The sequence below is a fragment of the Falco rusticolus genome, chromosome 4 (genome assembly GCF_015220075.1).
Source record: "Falco rusticolus isolate bFalRus1 chromosome 4, bFalRus1.pri, whole genome shotgun sequence".
NCBI lineage: Eukaryota > Metazoa > Chordata > Aves > Falconiformes > Falconidae > Falco > Falco rusticolus.
Window position 1 is genome coordinate 82,615,555 of NC_051190.1, and position 18,823 is coordinate 82,634,377.

Sequence of the window (18,823 nt, forward strand, 5' to 3'; positions counted from 1 at the left end):
GCGGCCTTCGTAACAGTAGAGGAGGAGAAAGGGGTGCGCGGCGGCCCCAGCCCCGCCCCCGCCCCCACAACGCCGCGGCGAGGCAGCGGGCGCTCGGGGCTCGCAGATAGCGGGTGACTGGCACCGCCGCCGCCCGCGCTCCCAGCCCTCTCCGCGTCTCCTCATTTGCGTGTCTCTACCTTCGTGCCCGGGAGCGGCCAATCGGCGTGTGCAGCAGCGGCCGCCGCCGTCGCTCACCTGCTGCGGCCGCGCCCGCCTGCCGGCGAGGGGCGGGGTGGCGGCTCCTGCTGCGCGGTACCGAGCGGCGGCGGCGCGATGGTGTGCGGGGGCTTCGCGTGCTCCAAGAACTGCCTCTGCGCCCTCAACCTGCTCTACACGGTGCGTGAGGCGAGGCGGCCGGGGGGCGCGGGCTGTCCGGCCGCGTCTCCCCCGCCCGGCGGGTGGCGGGGTGAGGTGGGCTGGGGGCGGCGGCGGGGAGGGGAGGCGGCGGGGCTCGCTCCGCTGCGGGCTGAGGCGGCCTCCTCTCGGCGGGATGGTGCCCAGGGGCTGGGGGGACTCGGAGCCGGGGCCGCCGCTCGCTTGCGGCCTCCAGCTGCGGGCGAGGTGGCACCCGTCTGGCCGGGCTTTGTCACTGCAGAGACGTGGCTCCCCGGGATCAAAATCCAGGGCGGTCCGGGAGCGGGCGGCGGGGCGAGGCTGCCCGTCCGCGGGGAAACCGCATCCCCGGCGGCGGGCTGGGCCGGGCTGCGGAGCGGCGGCGCTGCGGTGCCCTTTTCCCTTGCGTGGAAGGGTCGCTGCACCAAGCCGGGCGCGAGTGAGGAAGGGATCACTTTGTTATTCCTAAGCCAGGGAGTAGCACCGAGAGGTAAGTGCATTTCGGCGAGCGACAAGGCCCCCGGCCCCCTGGTCTTCCCGGGGATGGACCAGGCCGGCGGTAACGTCTGTGTGTGTGAGGGCCAGGGAAATAGTAGTGTAATAAACTGAAATAACTGACTTCTTGGGGAGCATCAGGCAGGTGCCTCGCTTAGCCTCTGCAAGCTGGAGGGCCTGTTTTCAACAGAGAACAATAAAATCTCCAGTTACGGTGTAGCTGCAGGTTTTTTTCCTCATTATCTATTTTAAAATGACACAGAAGCAGCAAGAGACAGGAGTGAGTGCATGTAATGGCTTCCTCTCACAGCTCATCTGGTGAGGTAGTATGTCCTCTAATGTTTCACGTTAACTTTCATGCTTGGGGATGACTTCCAGCAGGCTGAAATTGGGGTCAGCCAGTGCTTGCAGGCAGCGGTGGTGGTGCTTTTCGGAAAGCACTGCCTGATCTCGACTGAGGGCAGGACAGTGGGATAAACAGGTCTAAGGCTGTTCATCAGAACAAGGAGTTCTCGTAGCTGTCGGTTACTGGACCTGACGCTAGTCACCAGGACGAAGCACAAATGGATATAGAAGTGCTTGTGCTGAAGCCAGAGTTGTTGTATTTTTTGGTGTATGAGTGAAAAGTTCCCTCAGAAAAGAGGGAACTTAATATAGGAGAAGCTGTGCTATTGCACGTGCTTCCTTGGAGGAGCTTGCGGAGCGAGTATGTCCCTGAAAAAGTCTGTGGAACATGCTTAGGAAGTCCCTGCTTATACAGCTGTGAAAGTCACCCAGGATCCCTGTGATGCTACGGATCGCCCAAGCTAACCCCAGCCAGAATAGAGGGGAGCAGGCAGGCATTGCCACGTTTGGCAACTGTAGTTGGAGGCAAGGTCAGTGTTTGTAGACTGTCGTAATGAAGGTTAGAATAGAATAGCCCAGGTTGGAAGTGACCTCAAAAAATCATCATGGCCAGCTTTTTGTGGGATTGCACCGTCCCAATGGATAGGATACAGGTAAATAGTCCCATCCTGGTTTCTCTTTTCAGTAAACCAGAGGTTAATTTAAGACTTCTTTTTGCCATTGTTGTTACTGTTTCTTTAGTGACAGAGTAGTGAAAGAAATCTGGTTCTTTCTAACCTAATACATGCACAAATCTCATTTTGAGGTCACCTGGATGGTAGGTGTTGTTTTTTTCTCTGAAGACACCATTACTTATTCCTATAGCTACATATTCACCAGGTATAAGAGGTCTGGTAGGCCTTTTGGACATATTTGGCCTCAGCAAGGGTGGGTTGGTCTTTGGGACCTCTGTAGTTTTGTCTGTGATACCTGTACAGTGCACCTGTGACCTTCATCTTGCTCTGATATCTCCTTGAGTCAAATTTACTTTGTGGGTGTCACATGGTATTCTTTCATTTGACCTATGCAGACCACACATTTTTGCTGAAGGGAAGGAATGACTTCTTTGAACTACAGTAACTGGAATATTCAATTGCTATTGCTTGTGTTGTGTATAAATTATAGACAAGTTACAAGACTAATGCTTTAAAATTCTGAGTTGCAGAAATAACATTTAAGGTGTTTAGTTGGCCTGGTGGAGTTGATCTAGCAAACTATGTGGGCTTCTCTGGTCCTTGGCTAGACAAAACCCTAACAATACAAGAATTGGGTTGCAAAAGTGATGAATGATAGGTTTATTTTTTTCCCAGCTGGAAGAAAATACAGAAGACAGAATAAAAACAAGCAAAAGCATCATCTTTTTAAACAATATTAATTCACTGTAATAATTGATGAGAGGGGAGTAGTGGGGATAAGAAGGGGTATCAGCTCAAATAGGTAACACTCATCGAATGTTTTTCTAGCTAGCATTGATGTGGCTGTATCACATTCTTGAAAGAAATAAACGCTTAGAACTGTATATTGGGGGTTACAGTTTATACTCCGTTTTTCTTTAAAAGACTTCTAGAATAGGATATTGGAGCTTAATTTTCTTTTTATTTTCTTTTTATTTTATTTTATTATATTTCTTTTTATTTTATTTTTCTATTGCTGTCTATTGCATATTACTTTTTATGGTAGTACACCAAGAAAAATACATGTCCTGGCGGTAATAAATCAGTTACTGGTTTAAGGCAAGAAACCAGAAACCCACTAACCTAATTGCTTATTTAATGTTCTTTTTGGATGGTACTTTGCTAATGACTTTTGGTTCTTCTCTGGTCTAAGTTAATGTCCTTAGGGCCTGATTCTATTTTAAAATGTATTTTACATGAGTAATTCTGACATCTATGCTGAATCTTGCTGACTTCAGTATGATTTCTTATAGGAAGAGTCAAGAAGAATAATTGAGAGTATTTATTGATTCTGTGTATATAATTATGTGTACTGCCAGAATGAAGTCTGACATGGAAGAAATGTCTGTATACAAGGACCTTTAAGATACTAGCCTTGGGTTTCTGTCAAATTTTGTCTGTCTTTATTCAGTCATACTTATATTTCCCATCAAATGGCAAACCCATACAAACTGTTTAAAATGTCTGTCCACAGAATTCAGCCAAATTCAAGGATGTGTATGTAATTTAAGGCTTCTAATCTTCCAGGTATGAGAACCCTAGATGCTGGCTCCACCAGTATTTGTTCACGTTAACCAGACAAGGATTTCCTTAGGTAGACAGTGTTCCTTCCAAGGAGGTCTTGAGTAATTGTGTTGAAGTATGAACAGTTGATTTGTTATTTCAAATCAGATTTTCAGAACGGAAAGGGAAATTCCTAAGCGCTAATTAGTGGTGAAAGATTGGGTGGTAGCTGGGCCACAGATACTTAAATTTTAAAAAAAAAATAGTCAGTTCATTTGCATGGTGTGTGCTGGTTTTGTCACCCAAGCAGCTACTTAATTATTGCTGTAGCAGCAAACATGAACTGTTGGTAAGTAAACATCTCACATTTGTTTTGATGAGCAGGCTTTCAGTTTTTCTTACACCTAGAGTGGCTGTTTGAAATTAAAACACAGGGTACCTTTACCATTAAAGTGTGTATTTTTTAGTGGCACAGAGTTCATTCCACAAAATCATCCACATTTCCTCAGAACACTTTAAAGTACCTTGTCAAAGTAATGTACTTTTTCTATGACTTTGTTCTCTGAACCTGTTTTTTTGATTGTCTATGAAATGTCCTGGTTTTTGCATCCATTTTCAAGCACTGTATTTGAAAGTTGTTAGTTTCTTTTTTCCTATCGCTGCCTGTTCTCTGGATGCAGCAATTATTGGAGGTGTAGTTAGTGCATTTGTGCTTTCTGCCCTCTATCAAAATTGCTTTGCCTGTATTATGGGAGTGTGAAAGGTGAGTGCAGAAATTTTCAGGTTTGGACAATGTGTGCTTGACATCATAGGGTTTTTAATAACATTCGTCTTGAATACAGAGTTTCCGTTGCAAAGGAGTGAGCATTTTGCATCTTCCATGCAAGTGTGCTAGCTCCATCTGTCTTTTTGCTGCATGGGGGAAACCTGGTGTTAGAGGCAGGGCGAACATGTGGATATTCCTATGGAAAGGGGATGTGACTGTTTCCTGCATTGTCTGATAATTCCTGACTGCTGTAGTGGCTATACGGAGCCAGGTACAAGCAGACAGGAATTAGAGAAACACAGTTCTTGCCTTATGCAGCAATTTCATGAACCTGTGATCTCTGAGTTCAGTTCTGGTTTGGTTTGTATAAGTTTGTTTTACTGTAAGAAGTGACCAGTAAATAGCCTGCTGTTTGCTGTGTCTGACAGTCTTTAGTCAGCATTTAAGAGTGCAGAGTCAAAAGTTTGCCCCAGCACTAGCCTGTGCTGGGCTGGTCTAGCTCGGCATCCTAACTGGGTGCTTGGCAAGTGGGACAGGTTGTCTGTAAGTTATTTCTGTCATTCTCAAGGACATTTTGAAGGCAGCAGTATAAGCTGTACTATCTAGTCTTGACACGTAAATTAAAGTGGTACAGAAGCTCCCAGGTGTGTGGCAGGGAAGGTTAATGTTGGTCATGTCAATTTAGTCTTGCATTTGGCCTTTTTGTTTTGTTTTGCATTCATTGGCTTTTGGGGAAGGTTTCTATGCTCACGCTTGAGAGCATGAAAGGGCGGCTACAGCCAAAACATGGATCTACAAGACCTTTTGTCAGTGCTTGGGAATACCCTCAGCTGTACTGTCTGTCAGTTTGTAGCCAAAGTGACAGCGGTTTGTGGTAGCAGGTGGGAACTGAGACATGTACTGGGTCCATAGACCAGATATGAGTGGGTTTTGTTGTTTGACTTGCCTTGTGCAGAGTGCATAGTGGCATTTAGAGCTAGGAAGGCAGACACTTTCATGAAGGAACTGGAGAACGACAGGGCACAGAAGAAGGAGGCTGTATGGAGCTTGGCATGTTTTGATACCACTGATGTTTTCAGCCATCCTAGTGGTGCAGATGACAGTTATTGAGAAGCCCTTTGAATGTCTTGTAGCCTTGTAGCTTAATTTATTAGTTGTGATCTAATCTAATCAGTTTTGTGTTGAAGGAGATACATGTGTGGAAGAAGGGTATGTGGGATCATCGGGCTTCCTGAAAATGTTTCATAGCTTCTTAAAAAACAATAAACAAAAAAGGAAGCAAAAATAAATATTTTAGAACATAATTGTTCCTGATACACAGCAGAAAGCTTTCATTTCCAAAGATCAGGGAGTACGAAATAGGTTAAATCTCTGCCATTTTAATGTGGAAGGACCTTGTTACACGTCAAAACCAACTTGACCGTAAGTGCTGGCCAGTGCCATGAAGAACTCTGAAGTAGGCCTGAAACAGAAAGAACTGGCTTTCATGATAACAGGAATTCTGCCTTTCACAGAAATTACTTGTTCCACGTGATGTGTCTCAAGGCTGTTCAGTAACCAGACTACTGATAACTTCATTTAAATAAGGCACCTAAGGGTGGAAGGTTTTGCATTCTGTTAGAAATCCTTTGGAGGTACCCAGAGTTTTCCTTACTGCTCAGCCTTTATTTTGCTTTCAGCAAAGCTGAACAAGTACTGTAAGGAGACAAGGTTGCTTACAGGTTGGCTAGCTCACAGCTGTGATAGAAATCAATTTAGTCTAAACTTGCTAAAGGTGTACCACTATATACTGCCACTTATTTTAATGTGGTGGTTTTAGATGAAGTGCAGGGATCCAGGAGAGTTGTGTTCTAGAGTCTCTGTGGCTGTGCAGAAATGGTTGGCCCAGTTGAAAGGCAGGGTGGTGGCGATCTCTACCTTCGAAGTATATACCATTTGAGGTTTAAAATTTAAAGCCCCCTTAAAGAAGTGGAAGATGAACTTAAATGTGGAGAGAGAAGTTAGGGAGGATGTGTTTCTTCATGTGTGTAATCTCTCTGGTTTTAGTTCCTGTTCTATACCCAGCCTGACACGTAGTCTGTAAATACTTCCTTTGCTGGTACCAGTGTAAAGGCTCTATAGTCTCTTTATCTGGGAATGGTGAGGCTGTATTTCTTGACATGTAAGTTCTGAAATGCAGTTTTTACTAACTCCCTTTTGGGCTGAGCCTACAAGAAAACAGTGGGAAAACAAACTTCTGCATATGACTTCCTTCTTTGTGAGCAGTCCAAGCTAGTTGCAATACTGAATAGTTGCTAGTTAAAACAGCACATTTGCTTGTGGATTGTTGTTGAAGGAAGGAGGAACTGGTCTGGGTATTTGCATTGTTTCTCAGTGGCATGGTCTAGAGAAATAACTCATCAGTGTCATGTTTTCTTCTTGTAATGTTGACTCCTTGTGGATAAATACACAAAGGGTAAGTGTGAAGAGAAATACTTTTTTCCAGTACAGGAGCAAGGGTAATGAGCAGCTGTGTGCACAGGAGAACTTGGATTTAAAGAATAGGGCAATTTAAGAGTTTTTGGAGGTTTTTTTTGATAGGAGTAGTAATTCATGCAGCAGTAAGGGGAAAGAGAACCCTGACAAGTATTGTAAAGGCTAATGCTTTAATCATGTTAATGAGAAATTAACCGGAAAACAGGGCAGTCAAACTTGTGATGACTTCATCTCTGTGACAAAGACATTCTTTGACTCTAAATTAATTTTTAAATATCTCTGAAGTTCAAGTGTGTGTGTGTGTGTGTGTATATATATATAAATATATAATGGAAATCACTTAAAGTGGAGTCTGATCCATTCCAATGTTCTTGAACTTACAGTCCCTAAAATTTTTCTGGTAGAGGTGCTGATAATGGAGTAACATTTTGTCTGTTGGTAATATGCTTGATTTCCTTAAATATTTTTTTTTTACTCTTTATAAAAACTGCTCAATCTCATAGTGAAAACTACTGTCTGTTCTTCACTTAGGATTTGTGCTACCTGTAGGTTGGTTCCGGTAAAGCATTTACTTAACCTCAAAATTGATGCGTTTATATGTAGAATTATGCTAAGCCTGAGTTTGCGTGTGTGCTTTTTAAATAAGGTTGCTAGCTAGGGTTTGTATTGATGGGAAACACAGTATGTAGTAAATGAGGATATTAAGTTTAAAATATTAGCTGTCACCCCCCCGCCACATGCACACAGTTCCCATGGGTTTACGTTGCTTTTTTGGTTTGCAGACACTGTGTGTTTATAGCATGTTTCCGTGGGACAAATTGTTCCAGCTTGAGACTGTAATAAATTCTTTTGCTCTTAATACCTGTTGGCTTGTCCCGGTGGTTTTGAAGCTGTTTAAGTGCTTCTTCAGAATCATTCATTGCTCTTTTACTGGGGGACCTTACTGCTTTTAAGAAGGTGTTTTGTTGGTATGGGGTTTAGGAGATATTTAGTGAGCTAGACGGTACAGAACAGTCCTTGCGTAGTGCTAAATCTGTCTCTTATCTGCCTGTTAGAACTCTGATTTTTGATGTGGAGAGTGGCAAAATTTTTGCAGTGGAAGAGCTGGCTGTGGTGTGTGGGAGTGCTGGTTGGAAGGGACTTCTGGGGCTCGCTCATTTGTCCAGGCTCCTGCTCACAGTGGGATTATGACTAATACTTGTCAGCTGTGGCTTTGTCTACTGAGTTTGGAAAACCTCTGAGAACAAAGATTATCACCCGAGTATGGCACCAGACCACCTTGCAGCTGTTTTTTTCTAATGTCCAGTCTGAACCTCCAAAGCTGTTACTTGTGAAGCCGAGAACACTGCCTCCGTTGCTGTTGCAAATCGCCTCCAGCTTCAGTTGCTATTAGACTATCCCTAGGCAGCTTCTCTGTTAGACTAAACCAACACAGCTCCATCACCTGCTTCTCAAACATCACCTGCAAGGCTCCAGGCCATTTCCAGGTTCTCAGATTCCTTTTTGACCTGGGGGACTTGAAATAGGACACAGTATTTGAGCTGCAGTCTCACTAGCGTTGTTTTCTTTGAGTACACTCCTCTTGGCTTTCCCTGTTTGCAATGAGAACACACTCTTGGCTCATACTCAGCTTGGCAACCAGTTTGATCTCCAGATCTATCTCAGTAGGGCTGTTGTTCAACCAGTTTGTTCCCAGGCTCCCCGGAAGCACCTCAGGAGCAGAATTTTGCACTTTATGAGGTTCCTGTTGGCTTATTCCTCAAGTTTATCAAGGTCTATCTGAGTTTAATATATTTGGAGAGTTGATCATTCTTCCTTGTTTAGTATCATCCACAAATTTTCTGAGGATTTATTCTGTCTTATCACCCAGGTTGCTGATGAAGATACTGTGTAATATTGGCCTTGTATCAGCCTTTGTGGTGTTCCTTACCTGCTACCAGCTGGATGATGAGCCATCAGCTGCTACCCTTGAAGCTCAAGCAGTCCAACCTATTGTCATTCAGTCTAACTGGTCATTTCTCCAACCCAATCTTTTCAGCTTATGAGACTGCTGTGGGAAACCAGATCAGTCCTAATCACTAAAAACTGAACTGTGATTTCATACATTTCTGATAGATGTACCAAGCAAAAATCTGAAGTGTTGGTAACCAAGACTAACTTTATGTAAGTCAACTCATATACATAAAATGAAGTTTCACATATACTTTCAATCTTCCAGTGATGATGCTGTTTTCTTCAGGGGAATCTGGTGCTGTGAAATGTCATTTCAGAAAAAGAAAATGTGACATTCAGAAGCTCTGTAGACAGTCCTTTTTCCTTTATTTAACAGAAATAAAGGAACTTTTTTTTTTTTTTACTTTTTTTGTAAGTAAATAAAGCTTATCCATTTAGAATGTACATATTACTCATTTAAAAGTATGGCTACTAAGTACTTTTGTTTCAAGTACATTTTACTACAGAGTCTTAGCAGCTTCACTTTTAGAAATACTTCATCTAAATCCTTTTGTTCCAAAACACTGAAATAAGCCCTGTAGAGCAGTCATTTCTAGTGGCTGAACAGTGCCTAATGCTATGAGCCTTGCATTGTTTTACAGACTTCTAAAACCTCTTCCCCAAGCAGCTTACATTATTTTTCCTGCTTGTAGTAGTATGTTTACTTTAGTTTTTCACATTATGGCACTATATATATGTGTGTGTGTTACGTATAGTTTTACTGCTCAACATTCAGATAGTCCAATCCAAACCTGAAAATGAAGGAATAACCATGATTTCATCTTTACATCAACATGCTGAGGAGTCAGGAACTTAATACTGAATCTGTTTCTAGAATGGTTTGTAAACCTGCCATCTCCAGTTTTGAAACATGAAGTCAGTTTTCCATTAGTTTAAATGGCCAGAATTGGAGTAGCTTATAGTTACTTTTATCTAAATCATGTATCTGCCTGACTGGATACAGCATTTTCACTTAGCTTGTCAAGCAGAGCCCAGTAGCCTGGATCTGTGATCATACTGAATTTCCAGATGTTTTAAGGAATTGGATAATGGACAACTTTGTCATGTGAAAAGAGAAAATACAGCCTTGATATTATGGAGGTAAAGCTTGAAAATGAGACTGATAGCTCTAAAACTGGAATGTGATCAAAAGAGAAACTGAACTATTTTATGATACTTCATTTTTCAAAGTCGGTCACACAATTCCTGAACATCCAGGGTTCAAGAATGGGTTTAAAGGCCAGAGAGGCTTCTTTTCAACTGGAAAACCATGGCAGTTCCAGATTCATAATGTGTCTGCCAGAAAAACTTCTTGGGCCAGGGGGTCATGGTAATAGCTTTTAGTGCCATACGCACTCATTTCTTGTACATATTGTCAGAATAATGGATGCTGGGATGAGTAACAGCAGCAAGAAACCAGTACCCTGCAGTTCACACACTGCATTTATCCAGTAGGTGTTTTAGGCACAGATATTGTTCAAGTCTCTTCTTTTGATTTTGATACTTCAAGACTGAAAGTAATTGCATCAAATTGGGTTAGACCTCTTATGAAATGAGGAAAGAGCTGAACAAATACAGTTTTTGGTGTCCTGGAGGCAGATTGGTGAAAATAAAGATTGACACTCATAGCTCAGGCAGAAGGAAGAAGTATTGGTGAAAATCATTAGGGACAAAGTTTTTTTGCTTTTCTTTGTTAATTGAGATTTGTCATTGCCTTTGAGGTTTTTTTATGAGGTAACACTTTGAAGAGCTGTTTACTGGCAGTGTGACCTCCGTGCTTTTAAGTTGGTGCAGAGTATGGGACGTCAGCCAGCACCTTCTGACTGGAAACTGGGTTATGTGATTTCTTTTGTTGTTCACTTCTGATGCTTACGTGGGAAAATAAATCTTCCCGGTAGTATGACATGAAGAAATATAGTGAATGGGCATAGATCAGACCAGGTAGGTTTTGCACATAACTGTCTGATTAGCAAGGCTAATTTTTAACATGATGACATCAGGAATGTGCAGTGTGCATTCAGAAAATCTGTCTGTGGCTGAGCCAAGGCTTCTTGTTTTGTTTTACTTTTTATTTCTCCCCTCTTCATAATTTAGTTTCACTACAGCTTGGCCTGGTGTTTTGGTTTTAAATAAACATGGTGGTTAAGGCTTTTTGTTTAAGAGAAAGAAAGACAAATGTGAATTAATCCTAAAACTCTACTGCTACTGAAGAATTGCTTGAAATTGTATATTGTTCTTTTGTCTGTCCTTGTGGTGAGAGAGAGGTGTAGGTATAACAAATACCTTCCTTTTCTTCTTGCAGACTCATAAATTTCTTATGTGGTTTACTGGCTTTTGGTAAAAATATTTTTTGAGATGTGTTCTTCCGTGAACACACAAAAAACCACCCACTGTATTTTGATCTTGATAAGCATCACCACTTGTTTTACTAGCTTTCTTGATGTTATTTTAGAGTTCCGTGTTTCAAAAGCAGCATTACATAGCTCAGTTTTCTAAGATGTACTTAAGCTGAAAAAATATACAGATGTATTTGGTATTAAAATCAACAAAAATGCCCTGCTGTAGGGTAAATATACTGAAATAAGTTGGAAATGTCCTCTTTTTTTTTTTCTTCCCCATCCCTCAGGGTAAGTAGTAAAACATCATGAGGTGCATCTTGTTTGAATGGCAACTGGTGAGCAAGTGTAGGTGCTCACTCTGTGTTTTCTGTTGAATAAAGCCAAGTGGCTGGACTAGACCAAATGCTTACAGTTTTGTTGTTGTTTTTTTTTTTTTAATAATGATACAATTTCTGGGTATATTTTGGTGAGGTCATGGTTTTGGGAGGTTAAAATTTGCATGTTGAATCGGTGTTTATTTAACAGAGAATGTAATGGGTGGTAGATTACACATAGGTTTAACTGTTTCAAGCAAGAGAGTATTAGGCATCTTGTGTATTGGACATCTGGATTGGCTTTGCTGCTTCCCTCATGCTGTACCTCATTACAGATTTCTCTGCAGCTTTTCATGTTGGAATTTTTTTTTCTTCTGTGTTTTTGGCATGGAAACAGGAAAGGCTGGAGTTTCCTGCCTGTATAAACAATAAATCCGAGTAAACTAACTGGGACAGATTCTGCCTGCCTTCCTTGAATACCATCTTTAGAAGGAAGGAAATGACGTAAGAGTGTTTTGGGTATTGGAATAGGATTGACTTCATAGCGGAGCTATTTTCTTGAAGAAATATGTAGCAGAGACAGGGCACCTTTATTGTTTTACTACATGAAGTCCTTGAGATACAGATCTAAAAAGTGTTTTTGTGTGATCTTGCCAACTGTTGTGTTACATCATCAACTGTAGAATTAATACAGCTGTATTCCTGATTACAGTAAATTTTGGCAAAGTGGGCTTTTTTTATGTATGTGGAGCTCTATGTTCTATTTTCTTTAAATACACTCCTTCTGTTTCAGAAAGCATTTGGAATTTTCATTCTTTCATTCTGTGAATTAAAGCTGAATGAGCTAATGGTTTTTAGCTTATTTGTTGGTTCTGTTATAATCCGCGCTTCAATTTAATGTCTCTATTCAGTCACAGATAATGCAACATGACTTGACTTTGTAGGTAGATTAAGTTGTAACAGTTCCACATTAACAGTGTTGAAGAACATGCGTTCCTTAAAGCATCTGGAACTGAAGTTACCTCTGTGATGAAGTGGAGGATTGGTTTATTTAGGCTTGTGCTGCTTCTCTTCTCACTGAAAAGAAAAATTGTACCTTTCTAATAACAACTTTAATGTAAAGAATGTAGCTGTGTGTAGGTTGACTCTTAATATGCAGACTAACTTTTTTTTTCTCTTCCCTCCAGCTGGTAAGCCTGCTGCTGATTGGAATTGCGGCATGGGGAATTGGCTTCGGCCTCATCTCTAGCTTCAGAGTTGTTGGAGTGGCAATTGCAGTAGGAATCTTCCTCTTCCTTATTGCCTTAGTTGGATTGATCGGTGCGGTGAAACATCATCAAGTACTGCTGTTCTTTGTATCCTTTTGATGCATTACATGCATTGCAGCTTGGTTCAAGCCATGTAAACAACCTGGTCTGTCAGCTGAGACTGATGTGGAAGGTGCTTCAGAAACAGAACAGAAATTCACAATCTTATTTTGGGCAAATGTAGGCTACATTAAACTTCCTTCCCATGTAACTTTATTCCAGCTTCTTTTTTTTCTCCCTTGTTTGTGCTCTGAAGACAGAAGTTTTCATGTCTCCTCTTTTTAAAAATTAAAATAATTCAAATTTTTGAGGGCTTTTTGTGGTGGCTCACTGTGTCGCAGGTGCCTCTTACTGTATGCTCAACCCTACACCAAGCTAGAGTATGTGAACTATTAATGTTTAACAGTAGAAAAGGGTGGTATTTCCAGATAGTGAGCTGGTCGTAGCTGGCAGGAGAGTGCATTGTTGGTAATACAGCCTGTCAAGAAGCACTTTCTTTTCATACCTAGTCTTTAATTGCGAACCCAGACTGTAAATGAGTGCAGACCTTCTCAGTATGTTTTCCTGCCCCTTTGTGCACACCAACAGTGTGTATGCAGTCTGTGGTGCTGCCTTGCATAACAAAATCAGCCTGTTTGGATGAGAAAAGAGATTTATTCGATAAAACTGTTTATTTTTCTGGTTATGGTCTATGAATAAATAGTGACCTCCACTTTACAAACCATTTAATTCTGTGAGTTACGTATTTACCTCTGAACACAGCAGCCAGATTGTGAAGGCAGTGCTTGACTTTCAAAACGTCATCTTTAGTATCGCAGTTTGTTCTTTTTGTTTTACACTGTCTTCAGATGCATTAGTTCAGAAGTGTGTGAGGCTGTGTTCCAAAAGGAACTTTCACTTTTTTTTACATTTAGGCTAAAGTTATCTTTTTGTAATTAAGTATCTTTTGTAATTTTGTAATTGAAGTATCTTGTAATGACAACATGAGTCCCTAAAGCTGGAGAAATTGGCTGTAGACTTTTCTCTCTGAAACCTCCTCTTATTAACGTTTCTGCTCATGCTGTCTTGCTAGGCAAGAAACACCTAACCCAGAAATAACAGCTATGTATAGTAGTAGCCAGAAAGAGGCAATACATGGTGATTGAGGTCTGCGAACATTATTTGGGTCATCTTTTCCACATCCAGTGAGAATTCACTTCTATAGTTCTTTTATTTTAAAGCACTTACTGTTATCCAGTGAAATAAGGAATACCGTTAGGCATATGTGTTATAAAAGCAAAATTAATTTGAGAGTATATCCTTAACTATTTCCAGTACATGATTATTCTTTTGCTAGTCTTTATTGTCCAGTTTTCTGTCTCCTGTGCCTGTTTGGCACTAAACAAGGAACAGCAGGTAAGTTTCCTGACTTCTCAGTTAATCTATAGCATAATACTGTAAATACGTATGTTGTACATACATGCACACATATTTATATATAGTCTTCCACAAAATGGAGAGAGGCTATTCTAAGAAAAGCAACATTATCCTTTTAATTAAGTACTAGAATTAGGCAGTGCTTGGCTGTAGTAGCTAGAAGGAAATAACATCTGAGTCCTAAAGTGACTTTCAGCTGTCTTTTTAAAAAAAAAAATAATAATTAATTTGGTTTTAAGCTTCCTGCCTAGGTTTAGGGTCACAAGCGTAGGAGCATGATATCTTGGCTATGTCATGTGTTCAGCAATTCCAGATAAGCTGATGAAATCTACAGTAATCATAATGTAAAGATGATAAAGCCACTGAATTGTTCTTGTGTAACTGAAAAAGTTAACTACATTAAGAACAGAGGTGACCCTTAAATGTGAAAGTAAAACCAGCTTCCATGAGGTATGGAGACTTAATTCTTACCGCATAAGAAGTGGGCAAAAGTACAGTGGGTAAATAATCAGCTTTTACATGTAAACACACTTTTTGTTTAAAGTCTGAGGAGTCCCAGTTAGATTAGCTGCATGTCCCATTACTAGTGCTCTTGTATTTAGGAAAAAGGAAGGAAGAAAATTAATTACAACCGTGAATGTGCTGCTGCTAAGTGCTGCTGTTTCGTTGGCTACACAGGCTGTTTGAACATTCAAGTTATTCTTTAATGTATTATCCTTTTAGACTTCAGGATCTGAAGGTTTTAGTTAGGGAATTTTCAACTTCGTCTAGTGTATTGGTTTCCAGTGAAATGCAAAACAGCTCAATTAACATGTGTTTGCTTATGCCTTCTAGAGTCAACTTCTAGAGGTGGGATGGAATAACACTAACAGTGCGAGAACAGATATTGAGAGAAATCTGAATTGTTGTGGATTCAGAGTTTTTGATCAGAATGAAACCTGCTCCTCTGTAAGTGTTTCAAGTGTGAAAAAACTTCTTCTCATTCTGTTTGTTTGAAAATGTACAATTGTTTTTGTAGTGTCAGAAAGCAGAGCTTTTTAACAAATGTGTAAAGTAGTTGTTAACAATGATACTAAGCTCTTTTGTTAACTTATTTGAAGTGTAATCACAAAGCACCCTGCAAAGGTTGTACCCCATTGTTATTTGTATGCTTGCTTTTCTGGAGTCCTTTAAAACTGCTAGAGTTTTTTTCATGCCTGGCAGTCTTTTAGAGGGCTAGCTAGGTGCTTTCAGTCAATGAAGTGTCATCAGACAAGGGAGTGCAAATTCTCTGTATCTGCTACAGGATTGTTTTAAAAGTCGCCAGTGTCAACCATGTGCACCGATAATAGAAGAATATTCTGGAATGGTGCTGACATTTGTTGGAGGCATAGGACTTTTCTTCAGTTTCACAGAGGTGAGTAGGAGGTTAGAAAATGCAGTGTTTTTTCCCCAATTTTAAGGCATTGTTTTAGGAAGCAATTAATTTTAGGAGGTTTATTACAGGAACTTTCAGTACTATCTCAGGAGTCAAATAATTAGATCAAATTTTTCTAGGCTGTCAGCTTGCTGAAGTCTGCCAGGAGGAGGGCTTGTCTTTATTCAACACTGGGAGTTCTTGCATCTTTGTTATTTATACTACAAACTGCAACTAGATACCACATTAAAATGTGGTGCTGTAAACTGTTAAAGTTTTGCAGAAAGTTAGCTGTTCAGGTTTACCATTCTTCAAACATAATTAAAAGTGTGCCATTACTTTACCTTGTTTCCCTGTTCTTCTGCCTACACTCCCCGCTCCCCCCCCCCCCCCCCCCCCCCCCAGGTCATTTGGGCCTTTTTTATTTGGGGATTGGGTTTTTTTTTGTGTATGCCTTCTGTAATGCAAAGATACAGTTTCATGATGAGTGAAATGTACTTTAAACATCAGGTTAAAAAGGTCTTTGAGTCTTTGCTTTGGTACCCAGATGGTACTGGGTACTGGCTTTATTGAGCAGTGGATAAAAACCCTCAGAGCAGGTCTTTCATAACCCCACAGTAAAGCATGTGAAAATACTCCTCCTGCTCTATAGTGCAGTTTTGAGAAGGTTTGTAGGTACTACAGCAACTTAAGTAGAATCACTCTGACTTCTGCCCTCAATTTCTTTATTAAAAATGCGAAGCTGCTGAGAGGTTGGGGGGAATAACAAGATTTGAAAATGTACTAGAAAAATAGCCTCATAATTAAGTGGTAACTGTAAAATAAAACAATTTGGAGGATTTATCATTGCACTAAAACCAGGTTTATTATTACTTACAATTTGGGGAAGGGGCAGAATAATTTAACACTAGACATGCCTATGGAAAATATCTTGCATTGCAGATAAAGTGTTGGGGTTTTTGTTTGTTGCTAGCTATGAATACTTTCTGAGAAGGTGTATTCTTTTTCTAATTAAGAAAGCTGGTGTGTGGTGCCATTTTAGCAACAGTAAAATATCCTAAATTTGCATACTCAGAATTGTCAGGATTTTATGTTTAAAACAAATAGAAGATGGGGTGGAGACCGCCTGCTTAATAATATCTTTGTGTTTTGTTTTCAGATTCTGGGAGTCTGGCTGACTTATAGATACAGGAACCAAAAGGATCCTCGTGCAAACCCTAGTGCATTTCTTTGAGTTTATAAATGACTGAATCTTGTCTCTGCACCCTCTGCTTCAAAATGCAGATTCTCTGTAGTTTGATATTTGTCCATAATAGGGATTCTACATGTACCCAAAATAAAACGTTACGAGAAATTTGTAGTTTTCGTATTTAATTTCCCACTATTTTTCTTCTGAGAATCTGTCTTGAAGTAGACCGGTGTATTTAGTAGCTGGGCAGAGTCAAACTGCTGCTCTGAGCTTGTTAAATAACTCTGGTAAGACTTTGGTAATTGATGTGGTGAACTCTACATAGTGGGTTTTATAGCACTACTGGTATCCAAAAAAAGCCACAAGTATTTTCTGCTGTATTCATTGATTACAAAAAATTCACAGTTGCTCATTAAAATGATGAAAATACATGGTGGATGGTTGGACTGTATGATTTGATTAGGCTTTAGGTTGAACTCTAGTCAACTTTTTTGTCTTAATAATGGTCTCCCACTTTCCTATTAAGTTAAAAATAGAAGCGAAAGATACTGTTTTCTGTAGTGCACGTAAGTGTGTGTTAATGACCACTGTTGTCTTCACTCCTTCCCTTCCCTGTTTGTTTTGAATTTCTGGTAGCTTTAGCATTTTGTTGAGAATAAAAATAAATCTTTTTGGTTATTAGTGGATATCTTCACTATGAAAACTATGAATGAAGAAAGCCAGGAGAATGTGATCTGCAGCTGATTAACTTGAAACTTTTTTTCTTTGACAAGTGAATGAAGTTTGGTATTTGCACAACATCAGAATCAATAGTGGTCTGTCAACTTTAATGTAAGAAACTTTGTCTGGAAAATTGTTGTACAGCTATTTTTTCAGATGGTGTAAAATTATTGCTGTAATAACTCAGCAGTGTATATTCCTCTGTCGTCCAGCTAACAGTCTTGGTTTCATGAGATGTGTAAAAAAGAAAAAAGTTGTGGGTTTTTTTTTTTTTTTTAAAGTGACGGTTTCCAGTAGTTCGTTTGTTTTTCTTTCTAAAGAAAAGAATTGAAGTTAGAACTGTACATTGTCATGTAGTGTAAGTGTTGCTGAGCAGAAGGAAGGCACAGTCTCTCTTCCAACCTGTATTAGAAGTGATGCATCAGCTGGCACATCAGACATCTAAACACCTGAGGTGTGTAACATTCCATTTGTTTCTAATCACACTGAGTTGCAGACCTGCACTGCACCTTCATTTTGTTGCTGCTTCTGCTGTGGTAGGCGGCTGTACCTGTAGTATATTCCTGAAAGATGGCTCTGCAGGAAGAAAAGGGCGAGAGTTTTTAAGGCCATCTGCCAAGGAGTACAGCAGCTGAGCGAGGTGGAAAGGGACACTGTGAGGGCAGACAGAAGTGGGTCCTCTTACAATCTCCCTTTACTAGGGAAGTGTCTCCTGACTCCTGCAGAGCAGGCAAAAAGAGGTTGAAATACACGCCCATCAGAACACGTTGAGGCTTTCCTGTGCCAGTGGTTCTAAAGAAGGAATTGTCTCGAGGTTTCGAAGGGGACGAGTTGAACCTGATCGCAGAGGGATGTCAAGAACTTGAGCTACAGCCAGCTGCTCCTCGGGTGTAGCTGATGCTGCAACAGCTGCTGCCGGCGCCATCTCCTGGCGCTCGGGCTGTGAATCGCTGCTTCGTGCGTCGAGACGTGTGGGCGTCTGGTTCCGGCACGTACTTGCACATTCGGTGTAAGAGCCCACTCATGTACTGAAAGACCTCAGGAGCCTCCAGACTATTACTGAAGGATAATGTAAATGTACACAGCTTTTCTTTTCGCCCAGGTGCTGTCCTGTTTAAGCAACTAACCTACCAGCTGTTCTCAGTATGTGGCAAGAGGACAGGGATCATCTTGTGGTTGACTTTAACGACAGTAACTTTCCTGGTCTAGGTGGGCTCTGTATTCTGTACATGACTGTAATAAATTAAAGGAGGAGTCTGATGGAGCAAGTGTATGAAGCTTAAAATAATACCACGTTGCTGCTTTGTGACTTTTTTTCCTAATTGTTTTTGGTGTTTAGTTTTGGACGGGTCTGTTTTCATCAATGTGGTAGGTGACATTGGAGTGTGAATGTGCATTGCTGAGAAAATACTGAAAATGCTACCGCTTTACAAACTATGTTTCATAACATGAATTTGGTTTAGTAGTCAAAAGACAGA

The 18,823-nt window shown here is 40.8% G+C and overlaps 1 protein-coding gene across 1 annotated transcript; it reads left to right on the top strand.

The window, feature by feature from the left end:
- The first annotated feature begins 134 nt into the window (after positions 1–134).
- Positions 135–18,630, top strand: TSPAN13 (tetraspanin 13). The gene is made up of 6 exons (XM_037387174.1): positions 135–378; positions 12,505–12,672; positions 13,939–14,019; positions 14,875–14,988; positions 15,326–15,436; positions 16,596–18,630. Exons 1-6 carry the CDS (start codon positions 316–318, stop codon positions 16,668–16,670), a joined length of 612 nt encoding a protein of 203 aa, XP_037243071.1. The 5' UTR covers positions 135–315; the 3' UTR covers positions 16,671–18,630.
- The last annotated feature ends 193 nt before the right edge of the window (positions 18,631–18,823 follow it).